This window comes from Arvicanthis niloticus, chromosome 8, assembly GCF_011762505.2.
Source record: "Arvicanthis niloticus isolate mArvNil1 chromosome 8, mArvNil1.pat.X, whole genome shotgun sequence".
NCBI lineage: Eukaryota > Metazoa > Chordata > Mammalia > Rodentia > Muridae > Arvicanthis > Arvicanthis niloticus.
Window position 1 is genome coordinate 56,165,900 of NC_047665.1, and position 18,288 is coordinate 56,184,187.

General features: G+C 42.3%; 1 protein-coding gene across 2 annotated transcripts in view; it reads right to left on the reverse strand.

Annotated features, from left to right (window-relative positions):
• Prkcq (protein kinase C theta) overlaps positions 1-18,288 on the reverse strand; it is a 134,387-nt gene that overhangs the window by 39,772 nt on the left and 76,327 nt on the right. For both annotated transcript variants that reach the window (XM_034510730.1, XM_034510731.2), the window contains exons 9-12: positions 15,585-15,694; positions 14,640-14,757; positions 12,509-12,669; positions 8,378-8,551 (exon numbers count right to left, since the gene is read on the reverse strand). In XM_034510730.1, the coding sequence (XP_034366621.1) occupies positions 8,378-8,551; positions 12,509-12,669; positions 14,640-14,757; positions 15,585-15,694 (563 nt within the window). The remainder of the gene's footprint in view (positions 1-8,377; positions 8,552-12,508; positions 12,670-14,639; positions 14,758-15,584; positions 15,695-18,288) is intronic.

Sequence of the window (18,288 nt, forward strand, 5' to 3'; positions counted from 1 at the left end):
ATCAGGCTGGGTCTGTTGTCAATTACCTGGCTAGGAGCTCCACCACCACAGAAATCAGATTCATCAAGAAGACATGTTGGAGATTGGGTGGGCTAATTATCTTCTTATCTGTACTGGCTAGTTTTGTGTGACAACTTGACATGATCTGGAGTTGTCACAGAGAAAGGAGCCTTCCTTGAGGAAATATCTCCATGAGATCCAGCTGTAAGGCATTTTTTTTCAATTAGTGATCAAGGGTGGGAGGGCCCATTGTGGGTGTTGCCATCCCTGGTCTGGTAGTCCTGGGTCCTATAAGAAAGCAAGCTGAGCAAGCCAGGGGAAGCAAGCCAGTAAGTAACATGCCTCCATGGCCTCTGCATGCTCCTCTTCCTGACCCTTTTGAGGTCCAGTCCTGACTTCCTTTGGTGATGAACAGCAATGTGGAAGTGTAAGCTGAATAAACCCTTTCCTCCCTAACTTGCTTCTTGGTCATGATGTTTTGTGCAGTTATACAAACCCTTACTAACACAAATTAGTACCAGCATAGAGGGTTATTACTGTGACAGTATGGCCATGTTTTGGGGAGGACTGTGGAAGGACTTTGGAACTTTGAGCTAGAAGAGCCATTGGGATGTTAAGAGCTCTGTGGGATGTTCGGTAGGAGCTTGGAAGATAATGTTGAGAACGATGCAGAAGATGGAGGCCTGACTTGTGAAATTTCAGAGGGAAGATTAAAGTCTCTTATCAGGGCTGTTGCTATTTCATTGTGAAGATTCTGTGTTTTGGTTAGCTGGAGCTGAAGAATCCACTGTGATTAACAAGATACCAGAACTACTAAAGTGAACCTTTGTATTACTGGGGCTATTGATGCTGATTAACTGCAACTAAGAAATTAGTGGTGATTAAGAAGAGACAAGAATCATTGAAGTGAAATCTTCTGGGAAGTGTTTTTTTGAGAGCACAAAGAGGCTGTGTTCCAGAGATAGCCAAGGTTGTACCTCAGGCTGCAGCTAGACTTGCTTATGTGTAAGAATCACCTAGGTGGTACTGGTTTTGAAGGCATGAAGGGGTCGTGAAGAGCAGCTGAGTCTCGGCACTGTGAGAGACAATGGAAGGTCATTGGTGAAGGTGCAGCTTCAGTTACAACTGATGGCCCAGGGCTGAAGGGGTCATGCAAAGGAGTTGAGGCTTGGCATCATGAAGAGAGCCTATGAGAGGCTACTGGAGAAGCCTAGTTACAGCAGAAGATAGCAGTGTTTTGGAGATGCCTGCACCATGAGATGACCAACAAGAATAGCAATAGCAGTGGAGTACAGGCAGCTGGAATCTAGAAAACAAGGTGTGTGCTACGAAGGGTAGAGCTGGAGAAGTGACCCAAACCCTTGGAGGAGCCTAGAAGATCATGAGTGGATCCCAGACATCGGACAGTTAAAGTTTGATTTCGCTTTTGATTGTGACTGTGCCCTGATATTTTTCCCTCTTGAAGGAAGAAAGTGTGCTTTCCCTGGGCACCTCTCACCATTCCCAGGAGCCCCAATCCCTTTCTCCCATGCATCTGCTTGCTGACAAACTTCATTGCTAAATTAGTAACAAAAACAACACAGCTTCAGTGACCACGGAGGGTTTAGAATGTTGCTGATCTGATAGCCTAATTAAAATGTCTTCGGGGGCTGTCTTTAGCCCCCTAAGAACCATTGCTCACCCAACTAACGCTGCTCAGACCTAACATCCTGACAAATAGATTTAAGCCTTCGGAGTGAATTAACTTCACAAAACCCTGTTCTCCACCAATGGAAGGGCTGAGAATGCTGTCAAATGCATCTAAGGCCCATGGGAGACATCATCCTATCCTGCTGTAACTACTTCTATGATGTTTCCACCAGTGTATTCTTTAAAAATCTCACTTGCTTCTGGTCTGGGCCTGAGCACTGAGCAGCTCCCAGGCAGCAGCTCTGCCCCCAATCTCACAGAACCCAGAGGAAGCGGGCCTCCCAGGAGCTCTAACCCAGGCAGTATCTTAGGTAAGGAGAAAGCAATACCCACCCCAAACAGGGAGTAACTGGGATCCACTAGGACCCAGGAAGTCACTCCTGGCCTGGAGCACTGGTTCCTTCCTGTCTGCGCCTGAGCACTGAACAGATCTTGGGCCCCAGCTTTAACCCCAGTAGTAACACCCACCCCACACAGTTCTGATACAACCAAGATAGTAGAAAAGACAGGCTCCAGTCAGAGAAGGGGCAGGTAGCACTAAGGAGATGCAGATGGTGAAAGGCAAGCGCAAGAATATAAGTATCAGCAACCCAGGGTACTTTGCATCATTAGGACCTAGTTCTCTGAAAAAAAGTCCAGAATTCTCTATATCAGTAGGAAAGCAAGATTCAGATTTAAAATCACTTCTAATTATGATGATAGAGGACTTTAAGAAGGACATAAATAACACTCTCAAAGAATTTGAGGAGAACACAGGCAAACAGGTAGAAGCTCTTAAAGAGGAAACACAAAAATCCCTTAAAGAAATACAAGAAAACACAACCAAACAGGTGAAGGAATTGAACAAAACCATCCAGGACATAAAAATAGAAGTAGAAACAATAAAGAAATCACAAAGGGAGACTACCCTGGAGATAGAAAACCTAGGAAAGAAATCAGGAGTCATAGATGCAAGCATCACCTACAGAATATAAGAGATGGAAGAGAGAATCTCAGGTACCAGAAGATACTATAGAAAATATTGACACAACTGTCAAAGAAAATGCAAAATGCAAACAGTTCTTAACACAAAACATCCAGGAAATCCAGGACACAATGAGAAGACCAAACCTAAGGATAATAGGTATAGATGAGCATGAAGATTTCCCAACTTAAAGGGCCAATAAATATCTTCAACAAAATTATAGAAGAAAACTTCCCTAATCTAAAGAATGAGATGCCCATAAACATACAAGAAGCCTATAGAATGCCAAATAGACTAGACCAGAAAAGAAATACCTCCTGTCACATAATAATCAAAACACCAAGTGCACAAAACAAAGAAAGAATATTAAATGCAGTAAGGGGAAAAGGCCAAGTAACATATAAAGGCAGACCTATCAGAATTACACCAGACTTCTCACCAGATACTATAAAAGCTAGAAGATGCTAGACAGATGTCATACAGACCCTAAGAGAACACAAATGCCAGCCCAGGCTACTATATCCAGCAAACTCTCAATTACCATAGTTGGAGAAACCAAGATATTCCACGACAAAACCAATTTTACACACTATCTTTCCACAAACCCAGCATTACTGTTGGGGGCCAACTTTTAGCAGAAAGCTGCTATCAGCTTTGCAGCCATCTTGAGCCATATACCCTGACATGAGACTTGGATTACAATAGCCTACAACAGCTGAGCACACTCTGATAATCTTGGTTTAGATACCTTGGGTGTGTGAGATTAAAGGTGTGTAACTTAAGAGTGTGACTTAGAAGTGTAGAGATCAGATTTAGAGACAAGGCCTAAGGGTATGATTAAAGGTGTGACCAAAAGGCATGGCTTAGAAGTGAGACATATAAAAGGCAGAGGCAGACGGTAGAGAATCAGACAGAAGACAGATCAGAGAATCAGACAGAGGATGAGAGAATGAGACACTTAGAGGAAGAGAGACTGAAGAATAAACAGGATTGAAACACACTCTGTCTGGTCTCCCTCCATTCTTCGAGTCTGTCCTCACTCTCTCTCTTGCTGAACCCCGACACGTGGACCGGAGCGGCAACTTGGGCCAGGATACAGTGGCTGCCAAAACGCGGGGCAGCCTGGGCCTCAACATTTTGCTTGGGCCGCAACATTTTTTGGCACCCAAACGTGGGACTAGTGCGGTTCTCAACACATTACAAAGGATAATAGCAGGAAAGCTCCATTACAAGGAGGAAAATTATACCCCAGAAAGAGAAAGAAAGTAATCTTCTTCTAACAAATCCAAAAGAAGATAGCCACACAAAGATAATTCCACCTCTAATAACAAAAATAACAGGAAGCAACAATCACTGTTCCTTAATATCTCTTAACATCAATGAACTCAATTCCCCAATTAAAAGACATAGGCTAACGGACTGGATATGTAAACAGGACCCAGCATTTTGCTGCATACAGGAAACCCACCTAAGTGACAAAGACAGACTCTACCTTAGACTAAAAGGCTGAAAAACAAATTTTCAAGCAAATGGTCCCAAGAAACAAGCTGGAGTAGCCATTCTAAAATCTCTAGCCCCAGAACACAAAGGGAGGGACTCATGGCTCCACCTGTATAGGTAGTTGAGGGTGGCCTTGCCAGGCATCAGTGGAAGTGGATGGCCTTGGTGTCTGAAAGTTTGGATCCCTAGTGTTGGGGAATTCGAGAACAGGGAGGCAGTAATGGGAGGATGGTGGGAGCACACCCTTATAGTAATTGGAGGAGGGGGGATGGGGTAAGGGGTTAGGCATCAATGGAAGTGAAGGTCCTTGGTGCCTGAAAGTTTGGATTCCCTAGTGGTGGGGAATTCAAGAGCAGGAAGGCAGGAATGGGAAGATGGTGGGAGCACACCCTCATAGAAACTCCCAGAATTATATGGATTAGACATGACAGAGGAAGGCCATCAGAAGACTAGATTTCAAAATTCAAACAAAAAATTATCTTGATACTAAAATTTGTTTTGAGAATTGTTTATTGCATAATACACAGCCTTGGTGTATCTACTCATCAAGTGAGCTGAGCAGACCTGCTTGAATCTCTGATGTCCTGTAATTGCAGCTGGATGCAGTGAAGACACAGCATCAGAGGCTTATCAATTTACTCTTCCCCCTGCCCCTCTCATAATATCTCAATGCCCATAATCAGCTTGAAGAAGTTAATGAAGAGGCAGCTCCCCTATTCCCTGGGCTTGGGGACTGAGGTGATTAATATTGGGTTGTCTTTCTAGGGGAAAGTAGTGGTTTTGTTGGAACAGGGAGGATTAGCTAGGATTTATTGCATAGCCATAACTTATTGGTAGAAATCTGTATAATTGTTATTAAAATGAAGTTATAATTTCTTAAATGGTACAAAATTTACTATGATTTCAAATTTAAGGTTTTAATTGGTATGAGCTTCTTATTGATATAAAAATGAGATTAATATTGTTACTTTCATGGGCATTGTGCCTGTATAACACACTTAGGAATACAAGGCTTAGATCCAGTCCTTTAACTTTTCTAACTGATTTGAGATGATTAGCCTGTGAGTTAAGGGCCTATAGCAAATTCATGGCTCTGAGTTTATTGTTAGGGTGTTTTCTATATTTTATTTAGAAATAGCTGAGAGGAGTTAACAGACAACAGTCCAGATGGCCTTACATGGATAGTTGGTTTTCAAAATGTCGGAAGTCCACAGAATTGACGTTACAAACATTTCTGTATTAATGTTCATTTTGATTAGAGATCTGTCTGCTCCTAACAGCTTCCTGTCTTGGATTCTAAGAAGAAATTGTGCATCTTTGGAGTTACTCCAGTTGTGGTGAGACAGCCATTAGGCAAGAATTGTCTCTTTTCATCTACAGACAAATTACTGTCCACAAAAGGGACCCACTTGCAGAATAGTTGACTGATTATATCTGCCAAGACAGAGTAATCAGCCCTTAATAATTCTGCATGACTAGGTCTGTCAGATGATCCTGGGCCAGAAGGCTGAAGATTGGATGCTCCAACATTTTGTAGTATAGGGACTGTCCAGGTGCTCAGCGGTCTCTATAAATTGGCTAAGTTTTAGAAGCTATGTTTTGTGCTTCCCATAATTTCAGTTAACTCAGTCATTCTGGATTTCTGACAGGGTTGAAGACTTATAGTCTCATAGCCAATCCCGGCTATTTACTGTGAGAGAAAAGATTTGAGAGGATAGTTTTCAGCTGACATTCATTCTAAAGCCAAGAAAAAAAAAGCCAGGTTCAGAACTAAGTCTTTTAGTTAGGAGAGATGACAGAGGTTCTGGTTAGTCAACAAAGTGATGGACTGGGTATTAGGTCTATCTTGTACCTTACTGACACAAATTGGTATAGTTATGCTCTAATTGTATTTTGAGAGAAAAGTTTTATTTTAACAGGAAGGGTGATATTGTAGGAGGAGGTAAGGTGGGAAGAGTAAGGAGAGGAAGAAGAGTAAGGAGAGGAGGAAGAGTAGGAGAGGAGGAGTTAGGTGATGAGATGTGGGGGAACATGGAGGCGAATGTTCATGTGTCTCCGCCAGTCAAAGATAGTTGATATATCTAGGCTGAGTATTGGGTTACACTTCTGATTGTATGGCATCTTTTTATTGAGCATTACCAAACTTATAAAGCCTTTGATTAACATTCAAAAAATTGTAGAAAAGCAAAACGGAAAAGGGGGGATGGAATAGGGGTTTTCTAGGGAGGGGAAATGGGGAAAGGGGATGACATCTGAAATGTAAATAAAATATCCAAAAAAATTTTAAAAAATCTCTTGACTTAAGACTTTCTTTGTCTTGCCACTATATACCTTCATGAATTCACTTCCATGCTGGGAACACCAAACCTGGTGTAATATAGCTCCTTGTTTCCCCAGCCATCATCACTCAAATTTGGTTCAAGATTAAACTCTTTCTTATTCTTACATGGTTTCCCATCAGTTGTCTTCTTCTTCTTCTTCTTCTTCTTCTTCTTCTTCTTCTTCTTCTTCTTCTTCTTCTTCTTCTTCTTCTTCTTCTTCTTCTTCTTCTTCTTCTCCTCCTCCTCCTCCTCCTCCTCCTCCTCCTCCTCCTCCTCCTCCTCCTCTTCCTCCTCCTCCTCCCTCCCCCCTCTCCTATAGGCAACTGTCAAGATTTACAGCTGGCCTGCCTTGCTGTTTTTCTTCCTAGGTCTGTTAAAATGGTCCTTGTGTTGTTTTCTGAGTCATTTCAAAGTTCTTTCATTAATGAGACTAGGGACCCAAAATGGAGGCCCAACTTTCCTGGTAATGGTATCAATATCATGAAATGCTTTGGGATCTGGAACTGTTTTCTGTCCCAGTAGGTTCCATAGTGTTTCAGACATAGGGTATGTTCAGAAAGTCTTTGCCATAATCTGGACATGTTGAGGAATATCCACATATTCAAGGAAATGAATACAACAAAGTGTTAAATATGAAAGTTATAGACTGGCAGGGATTTACAGTAAATGGCTACTTATTTTAAGGAACTCGTGGGAGTGAGGGAAAATCTAGAATGATTGACATCAGAGTACTGATTGTGAGTGTATCCAGGGGTAAGGTTAGAAATGTTCGAGAATCTTCCAAATTCTCCACAATGATATGAGTCAGAAAAAATAATTGAGTTTTTTTTGTTTATGAGGGGAAAGGTGGCGAGGAACAGAGTTCCTTGAGAGTTCAAACAGCTTCAGAGAAACTCAGTGTAAGGGAGGGTTCGGGTTCAGTGTCTACTTTCTTTCTGTATCTCTTCTTTCCCCTTTCCTACCCACGAACCTTACAGTAACACCACCTTTTCTGATAGCCTTTAAAAGGACCACAGTGGAGAATATGCATTTTATCTGTTTCCCCTTTGTTCTACCTCTTTAAATACAGTAAACTAAAGAGTGGAATGCTTTGAAGGCACCTGCTTCTTATACCAAAATAAAAGATGTCATACAAACAGATCTGAATGTATGGGTCTATCCCAACACACAACATTTACAACTCTCAGTCATGCTTCTCTGCTGCTTAGAAGAGATGGAAGTTTTGGGGATGAAACCTCAGAGGGCAGGCGACTGAGAGGTAAGAAAAATGTGGGCACAAAATCCCACCTCTCTGCATGTGTATGCCACTACAGGAGTGGCCCTTATGTAAGGTGAAGGAAGAGAAAGTGTGTCTGAGTAGAAAGTGTGGGACCAAGAACTAGACTCCTTTGGTAGGCAGACGGATGGGGAGAAGAGCCATGGTTAGGTAATAATGGTGGCAAACTTCCAAGATGGCTAGCCTCTTCTTCCTCTTCCTGAGACAAAAGCCTGGAAGCTTAAAACAAAGGCCTCGAGGGGCTTTCCCTCCCACCTGTAGAACCCCTGCTGATGGAATGACTCTGGACAAGTTTAAGGCTGGACCAGGGTGTGTTTACACAACAGTTTACACAACAAACTGACCAATCATAAATTAGGAGAGGAAGATCCATTAGACTTAAAACACCCCAGGCCTTGAGAAGAGAGACTGGGTTTTTGGCTTCCCAGTCCCACCTCTGCTTGTCTGTCACACGCGTGTGTTTTATCAACCCCAGTAAAAAAAAAAAGCCTGTCTTCTGCTGCTGATACCATGTTTAAACTTTCTCCGCTGCCACCTGGTGGGCTCCAGACTTTCTTTACCTTTTAATTCTTAACTGGCAGAGGAAAGCAACCCGATTAGGACCCTTAGAGAGTAACAAAAGCATACCTTGGTCTGGAATGTGCAGAACATGTGTGTTAGAAATGGATGCTCCCAAGCCAAGGACAGAACCCTCTTCTCCACCATGGTACACTCGACGTCATCATCCATCAGCACTACATCTTTCTTTAAGGCTTTTATTGCGAAAAACTGATTGGTTCTCTTGAACTCCGCCAGGAAGACCTAAAAGGAAAGGGAGACAGTGACCCAGTTTTAGAATATGGGTTTCTACTCATTAAAGAAGAGACAGAGACAGGTTAGGAGAGATCGGCGATGGGCAAGAACGAAAACCCTCTTCCGGTTTCCGTCTCGGAGAGCGTCGACTTGTTGAAGATGCTACTAAGTGTTTCACAACATCCTCCTTTCCCAAGGCTTTCACAAAATTATTATGCATTTGGAAGGTTATTCTTAATGACAAAAAACCTCTGGGGCTGTCGTGTAGCTCAGTAGGTGGAGTGTTTGTCTAGCATGCAGGAAGCCCTCGGTTTAATCTTCAGCACACCATAGACCAGGGATGGTGTGGGTCTGGCTTTAATCCTAGCACTTAAGAGGTGGAGGAAGGGAGAAGAAATCAGAAATGTAAGGCCATCTTTCGCTACCTGATAAGTTTAAGACTATCCTGGGCTACATGATAGAACTGAGAACAGTTCTCAGTTCTGAACACTGCAGGATAGGTATTAATGATAATGATAACAATGGTAATAAAAATACCTCTGAGTTTAAAGTATAACCTATTCATATTCATGGAATTACTCAGGGGAAGATCTAGACCCAGAGTTAACTTTCCCACTTCATCTCCTGTCTCATATGTTAGTAGATGTCAGATTGCATAAAATAGAGTTTAATCAACTTTAGATTTTCAAAGGTGGCAGGAGAGGACTCTTGGCAGTTGGAAGGATATGGGATTTATATAGCTATTGGCACATGAGCAAAGCTTCCCGAGATTTAAAAGGTGTGTGTGTGTGTGTGTTGGGGGGGGGGGGAGGTATTTGGAGTGTGGTGGTTTGAATATGCTTGGCCCAGGGAGTGGCACTATTAGGAGGTGTGGCCTTGTTGGAGTAAGTGTGTCACTGTGGGCATGGGCTTTAAGACCCTCCTTTTAGCTGCCCAGAAGTCAGTCTTTTCTTAGCTGCCTTCAGAACAAGAGGTAGAACTAACTCTCAGCTCCTCCAGCACCATGCCTGCCTGGAGGCTGCCATGCTTCCAGCCATAATGATAATGGACTGAACCTCTGAACCTGTAAGCCAGTCCCAGTTAAATGTTGTCCTTTATAATAGTTGCCATGGTCATGATGTCTCTTCACAGTAATGAAAACCTAAGACTTCTTCACTGATTTACAGGACTAGGCAGACAAACAAATGGGACACAATGAAGTAAAGTGACTGATAAGCTATAAAATGGTTTCTAAATGAGTGTTGTAAGAACTTTTTATTACTTTAAAATTTATATGCTACTTTATATATATGTTAATGTGTCTGTGAGTCTGGGCATGTGTTGCAGGTGCCCAAGAAGACCAGAAGAGGGCTTTAGATACTCTGAGACTAGAGTTATAGGCAGCAGTGAGCTGCCAGATGGGGGTGCTAAGAACTGACTCCACTCCTTTGTAAAAGCACCCTTACAGAGCCATCTCCTGAACCCTGAGAGTTACAAAGATTCTTAGCATTTATTTCTTTTATTGACTTTTAGACAATGTTAAAGTTAATGGCGCAAACTAACATATGCAAGGGTCTGGGTTTAAAATGATTGTATGTAGCACTGGGGGTGTAGTTCAGTGGGTAGCATGCTTGCTTGAGCATGCAAAAAGCCCTGGGTTAGCTCCTTAGCACTGCACAAAACAAGCATGGTCTTCAATCTTGTATTGTGGCTGAATAATACTGTGTTCTAATACTTGGGTATTAGATACTCAATATTCTATACTCAAGCTTGGGTATACTTGAGGGGATTATTGGGGAGGTGGAAGCAGAAAGATCAGGAGTTCAAGGCCATTCTTCCACTGTGCAGTGAGGTTGAAGTCAGCCTGGGCTTCTGAAAACCCTGTTGCTTTGTTTTGTTTCTCAGAGATAAACACTTGCCTCTGATAGCTGACTTGGTGGAGTGACTGGTGCTTGGATGAGAACTCAGACATCTCCAGAAAATGTGTAATTTGTTAGCTTTGGCGGAAAAGCAGATTGGAAAAAAAGTAGCAGACTACCATTTTGGTTAGAAGACATTTTTTTCCACAGAAAGGCAAAAGAGTGATGAAACGTAAGTTCCTGAGAACTCTTGGTATTCTGAGACAGAGAACTAGGCCAGCTTAGTTTCTGCCTTCTTGGGGTACAAGGCCTGGAGTCTCTGTAAAAAGGTACTATGCATTTGGCACAGAGTATCCCTGGGGATACTTTCCAAGGCATGTATGTTTAGCTTACTATCACTCTTATTAACCTTGCTCGAGTGTAGAAATTCACATGGGAAACAAAAGAAGATAAACATTTCATTAACAAAAGTAATTGTTTCTTTTAGTAAACCATCCTAAAGCCGGCTGTAAAGTAAGAGCCAGGAAGGCAATTGCCATCTACGTAATGTCCTTTCAATGTTTCCTATCAGGTTATAATAGCACATTAATTGCTGCTAAATTATAATAAAGACTGGCTGTCAAATTGCCAGTACGCTCCGATTAACACCAAATGAACTGTTGTGGTTTGTATGATTGTAGAACGGAAAAGAATTCACGGGTCCCAGCTACAGTTTGCAGGGCAGAGAAGGCTTGATGAAAAGAAAGCGCTTTAGTGTTCAGTTGCAAACATATTAGGACACAGTATTATTCAGCCACAGTGGAAGCTCAGGGACACTTGAGTTTGTTTATTGTTAAATGAACAGGGTAGATGCTGCTGCCGAAGTCTGACCAGCAGGTGCTTAGTGTAAGCCGGCTGGCGTTGGAATTTCTCAGTCATGGAATAGTGACCTTTGGCTAAATTATTCCTAGGAGTTCCAACTAACACTACAAAAATAGTCAGGAACCCTCACAATAAATTACATATCTTAAATGTCTAACATACCAAAAGGCCTGTATTCTATAACAACCCCTTTTATAATCATTAACTCTGTAGTTTTCTTCCAGGTTGAAATTTCTTTGTGAGCATATGAGTTTGTGTGTGTGTGTGTGTGTGTGTGTGCGCGCGCGCGCGCGTGCGTGCGAAAGCACACACTGTAGAACCTGAGTGTGCAGTCTAGAGATCAGCCTGGTCTTTGTGTTTCCAGTGCTTGGATTACAAGCAAATGTCACCAAACCTGACCCTTTTATGTGGGCTCTGGGAATTGAACTTGGGTCCTCCGGTTTGTAACTCAAGCACTTCACCAACTAAGCTAATCTCTTCCTAAGGATAATTTCTTTTTATCTCTCCTTTCTCTCGTTTTCTTCTCATTCTGCACATTCTCTGTGGCTGAGAGAGACATATTATTTCCTTCATTCCTTCCCAGTGAGTAGCAAGAGAGATAAGAAGGGGAACTTACCTTAGGGTACTTTTTCTAAGACTTGCTCAAACTACAGTCCTTTTATATTTTTATGTGCATTAATGCTTTGCCTGCATGTATGTCTGTGTGAGGGTGTCAGATCCTCTGGAATTGGAGTTACAGACAGCTGTGAGCTGGCATGTGGGTGCTGGGAATTGAACTCCAGTCCTCTGGTAGAGTAGCCAGTCCTCTTAACCTCTGAGCCATCCCTGTAGCCTTCAAGCTATAGTCAGTGTCTGAGCTTGTGTCTTCTCCCTCCTCATCTTCACATGTCAAGATAAAATCTTGGCCCCTAGTCTCCCAAGAGTGTGAACATATTTGGAAGTGGGCCTCTAAATAGGTAATTAAGGTTAACTGAGGTCACGCCCTAGGTACATGAAATGCAAAACAATCTCTAGGTATGGAGAAGAAACAATGAAAAACTAGAACAAACAGTAGGACCAGGAAATGGGCACTTCCCTGGTGCTCAGACATCAAATGCATGTGGCCTTAAAGCAAATGGATTTGGGGCCAAAGATCTGTAGGGAACAGAGACTGTTATTACCACAGTCACTCAGCTCCCCATTTAAAGATGGATGCTCTTTGTCATCTAACAACACAGTGGGGGTGAGGGATGCTCTTTTGCACAGCTTTGGGTCCTTGGTAGCATACCTTGCCAAAACTTCCTTTCCCCAACATCTTGTGCAGGACAAAGTCATCAATCTTCAGTTTCAGTTGCAGAGAAGCCCTTTGCACATTCACTTCAGGTTCAGGAGGGTGGGCCGTTTTATCTGACCCATCCAAAGGGGACTCCCAGCAAATTCCCTGGGGTTCTGAAAACAGCAGATCAGGTGTTAGACATGAATGGGCAAGGTCACTGAAGGCACTTAGGGCACCACCCACTTCTTTCTTCCATGTCTCATTTGAGGTTCACTCTTATTCAGTTTAACCCTTCTGCATCTGTTTGTACATCTGGCATTTGGGGTATGGGCTATGTCTCTTTGGCTAGCTAATAGCCTGGGAAATGGTCTGATTTAAGAAATACTGGACCTAAGGTCAGGGTTAGTGTGGCAGTTGTGGTGCATGCCTTTAATCCCAGGACTCAGGAGACAGAGGTAGGCTGATAACTGTGTTTGAGGCCAATGTACAGAGCAAGTTCCGGGACAACCAGGGATACATGGAGGAACCCTGTCTTGAAAAAAATGAAACAAACAAAACCTGAAAAAGTCCCAAACCCAAACCAAAACAAATAGAAAGAAGGAAGGAAGGAAAGAAAGACAGAGAGACAGACAGATAGGACTCATCTCAATCAAAGGCTACTTATTTGTGTGTGAGAGAGAAAGGGAGAAAAAGGAAGAAGGAAAGGGAGGGAGAGGAAGGAGAGAGAGAATAGAGAGAAGGAGAAAGAGAGAGAGAGAGAGAGAGAGAGAGAGAGAGAGAGAGAGAGAGAGAGAGAGAAATTTTAATAACATCAGGTTCTCAGGAAATAAGAATCTTCACAAATCTGGGGAAAGGGGATCACAGCTGTTTGTAACTCCCAGACAGTGACATCAATTTCCACTGAGCACAATGGAAGCTCGGAGAACACAGAATTGAACAGGTCGTTAAATTCTGAACCACACCATGTTTTGTGGTCTTCAAGGCAAGATCCTGTCTGCACTGATCATCCCTGAGGCCCATCTTCCTTACTGCTTGGAAATCCTTCCAAGATGGACTCTGAATCTCTGTTTTGAAACTTTATGTCAACTTAGTCCTTGTATGATGCCAGATGAAGTATAAACTGTGTTTTTAGGAATCCTTACCTTATAACTACTATCATTAGTATTATTTCTTTGTGCGTATGGATATGTGGATGTGAGGGCATGCACATATATGTGGGTGTACATACATGTCTGTGTGGGTGTGCTTGTGCATATGGTAGCCAGAGGTCACCCCCAACTGTCATTCTTCAAGCACTATCTACCTTGGTTTTGAGACAGGGTCCTTCACTGTCATGGAACATGCCAATTAGGCAAGGCTGGTTGGCAGTCAAACCCAGGGATCCCCTTGTCTCTACCCCCCACATGTACCAGGATCACAAATACATACTGCTGTGAACAGCTTTATTTTATTTTATTTTATTTTATTTTAATAATGGTTTGGGGATTGAACTCAGTCCTTGTGCCTGCCAAACAAGTGCTTACCAACTGAGCTATCTCCCCAGTCCTTAATATTCTCTAAGTCCAAAGAACATATGTTATAATGTTTGCTGAAATGATTCCATTCCCAGAATCATGTAGCTGCATTTTCCCTTAAACACCCTTCAAGCAGAAGGCAGAATAAATCTCTACACATGACAAAGTTTAAGCCTTAGGGCCTGACTCTTTTCTTCCTTCCTGTCTTGAAACTTCACAGGAGAGTCTCAGAGCAACAATGATGACACCCTGATGACGCCCCTCCTGTCTTGCTTTTCAGTAGACTAACATCTGTAAAACCACCCAAAATGGCCAGGAAATGACATTCTAGAAGTACCGTAAGCAACGCCCTCACAAAAAATTCTAGTTAAGCGTATTTTAGTTTTACTATTAAAAAGAGGAGTAGGAGGAGGGGAAACTTTAGTCAGAATATATTGTATATGAAATGGATCTATTTTCAATAAAAAAAAAAAAATAGGGGCCTTGAGGTTGGTGATTGGATTTGTACTCTTTAAATAGAGAAAAACTCATCAGACTAGGTACATGAAAGAACTCAAATCCAGAGAACACAGGGTCAAGTAGATAGTGACAAGTGACCAACATTGATGGTCAACCGCAGTAATAGCTACCTCTTTTCCCAGGTGTTGATACGCATGGTGGCCTGGTTTCATTTTTGATGGAGCATGGGAGACCGATTTCAACTGGGCCTTCTCGGAAAATGTGTTCTGAATCTCTTAAGGAGCGAGCCTAGATCATAAACAGAGTCAGACAATCCAACCACCACAGTTCGTACCATTCCCCCCATCGCCCCACTCCCCACCTTCACACACAGAAAGCACACTGTGTTGTTCCTAAGAACAAAAGGCAATGAAGAGTTTTAAATTTGCAGGACAGCCAAAGCTTTTCTTCTTTTTAGTATGCTTAGGATTCCTTGGCCTTGCAAGTATCTGCTGCATTTAATGCATCAGCAGCAGTACTTAACTCCTTTTTCACACTTCAAGGGTACTAGCTGGAATCTTCTATGTAAGTAGCCTCATTCCATAACAAGTCAGGACAGAAAAGAAAGTGAAAAAAATAGAGCTTACGTAGAAGGTAATGCCAAGTCTCAGTGAGAATTGGTTCTTAAGAGATAGGAATTTAACCAATGACAAGATGTAAATGGACAGGCAAAAGTGGCCTAGACTAGACTCAGTGTCCTGTGACCATTCCGGAGGTAGTTCTAGTAAATAGACCTTTTCCCTCCAGCTTCGTAGAGATCCCTAAAATAGAGATATAATGCTGACAGTAAATCCTCAATAAATTTAATGAATTTGCTTTTTTTTTTTTTTTTTTTTTAACCTGTACCTGCTCATTCTATAAAGACTTTAAGATATTACAAATGGTCACACTGATGCGTGAATTGAGTAAGTATCTCAAAGGTGGCAATACGGGGATGAAGGTGAAAATATCGGGACGAATGTCCAGAAGGACACTCAGGGACATCCTGTGGGGTAGATTGAACAAGAAAGCAACAGACATGGGTGGCTCTTGTTGAGAGGACATGGGGAATCACATCAGCTCAATGTTTTCTTTACCTGTTGAGTGCTTTCAATCATTGCTAGTGCTTCAGCCATTAGCTTCTGGTTTATACCACAGAGATTGGCGACCTTTGTCTGGCATCGGTGGTGGACGTTCATGCCACATGCTGAAACGAAGAAAGCAGCTTGTGAGGAGCAGGGAACGAAGTCCTGAGTGCTATAGGATGACACCAGTTACAATGTGAGCATTACAGTCTCAGTTCTAGGGAAGAAAGTCTGTGGTTGGCATTGCATCTGAGACGGCCTGGAGATGGAAGCACCAAGCGGACCACGGTTTGAGTGATAATGTTAGAAAATTAGAGGATGTAAGAGCGTACCCTCCCGATCCAGGACAAACCTTAAACTCTGGCTTAAGCCTGAAAAAGGGAAATGGATAGCGATGATAAGATGGTGTTTGCATGTTAATAGGTAATAGTAGGTGGGAGGAAAGAGGCCCAGGGACCACAGGCTCACTTTAGGAGGAGATATTGTTAAACCTCCTGGCTGGTTATGATGGGGGTATGGAATGGGGCCATAGGTCTGAGCTTTGGCTAGTGGTAGGGTGTGGGATGGGGAATCCAGGATGGCTGGGTCTCCTGTGGACAGAGCTGAGAGACTGGATGGAACTTTGGAAGGAAAAAAAAATCAAACAGTTGGGGGCCCAGGAGTGAAGAAAGCTCGTTGATGAACTGCAGTGCAGTGAGAAGTTATGGTAGTGTTCCTACTACACAACCTTCCACAGAAGCCTCACAAAGAAAGTCACAGACCTCAACACTGGGGATTTAGACAGTGATACCAACATCAACCTGACAGCTGCATGGAGATCATGCCTCAGTTTTCTGGCCCCTAAACATGTGCATCTCCAGATATTATACACTTACAGGAAGGACAGAGGGCCTCCATAGTTATTGGAGTTGTGCTTATGGTAATAATGTCAAGGCCATAAAGAAATGGGATTTCTTACATATGCATTAATGTCTTAAGTTTACACCTCTGCCATAGTTAATAGAAAGAGCCTCAGGAAAGAACACAGTATCCTCATCTCTATAGGACCTGGAAGCTGTGTTTTTTAGATTTTCCACAAAAAAAAGAGATGTGTTCAATACGTGAGCACCAGTTTCTCTCTTCTCCTTCCTTCTCTCCCTCCCTCTTTCCCTCCCTCCCTCCCTCCCACCTCCTCTCTCTCTGTCCATCTCTCTGGCTAATGCTGCCTACATAGGCTTTCAACTCTTAAACCCTACAAACATCCTGATTCATAAATCCTGATAAAAACACCATAAGGGACGAATTTTCACTTCCTGTAACCCTGAGATATCCTGTTCATCTATAGGGGGATGTGTGTCCTCATGAGTCTATGGAAACACCACTTTTACACCACGTTCTTAGTTTTTAGAAAATTTTCCTTGTGAAAAGAAAGATCATTACAATCAACAGAAAAATTAGCATAAAGATTCCGAGCTCCAGCAGATGGAACTCTAACTTTGGGTACTACTTGGCTTTTACCGAAATACTTAAGCATTGTCCTAATAGAATTAGGCAGTTAAGACCCCAAATTTAATCTTCACAGAGTTACTAGCCATTTATGCACAAAGAGCTTCACACAGTGATGGCAGTTCACCCAGTACAACTTCTCTTTCGTTATTATAATTTATTGCAGTCATATATTAAAACATCTAGATGGGGCTGGAAGGTGGCTCGGTGATTTAGAGCACTTGCTACTCTTATAAAGGACTCCAGTTTGGTGTCCAGCACCTATGTCATATGGCTCACAACCTCCTGTGACTCTAGCTCCAGGAGACCCAATAGCCTCTTCTCTGTGAACACTTGGACTCACATGCATACACATACACAGAATTTAAGATAAAACAGAATGCTAAAATATCAAGGTGACATTGTGACATCCTTTATCTTTTAAGTAGTTCACATTTTTCTAGCTAGTTTGTCATAAAAACAAATAAAACATTATCTAAATAAGTTTCATTTGCTATAAAAATTCTTTTCAAGTAAAACCTTTTAGTTATATTTAAAATCTTTAATGGTGGCGCTAAAATTTCTGCATTGTTGATATAACTACATTGGATTTGTTCAGTAGGTTTTAAGGCTTCTATTTTGTTGGGTTTTTTTTTTTTTGCTGTTGTTGTTGTTGAGACAGAATCTTACTATTTAGCTTAGGCTGGCTTTGAACTGGTCAGTCTCATGTCTCAGCTTCCCAAGTGCTGGGAGTATAGGTATGTATGTAAGACACCAATCGAAAATTAGGTATATTGGGATCTTTATTTTACTTTGCTCCTTAAAATTGTAGCTAGGTCTAAGCTTGACTCTGATGCTCAGTCAGGAAGAAAGGCTTTTATTCCCATTGTAACACCACAGGTCTTTGTTACTAACCTATCAGGTGGAAACTTGACCTCTGTGAGCGCAAATAGTCCCTTCTGATGACTATTTTCATGGGAGTTATTTTGGGGAAAGAAAGAAGACAGTGTAGAGGTTGGAAGAACAGGGCACACAAGAAGATGACCAGGAAGGAGGTGAAGTAAAGCTGAGGCGAAGAGAGAAGGAGAACAATAACTAGAGGAAGGGACTAGGAGAGCCAAGAAGGGAGGAGGAAGCCTGGTGGAGAAAACAGGGATACTCAGGAATACAAAAAACTAAAATGGATGTTGAAATGGGGAGGGGGAGGGAGGGAAGGGAAGGGGGAAAGGACAGGGGATAAAAGAAAAGAGGA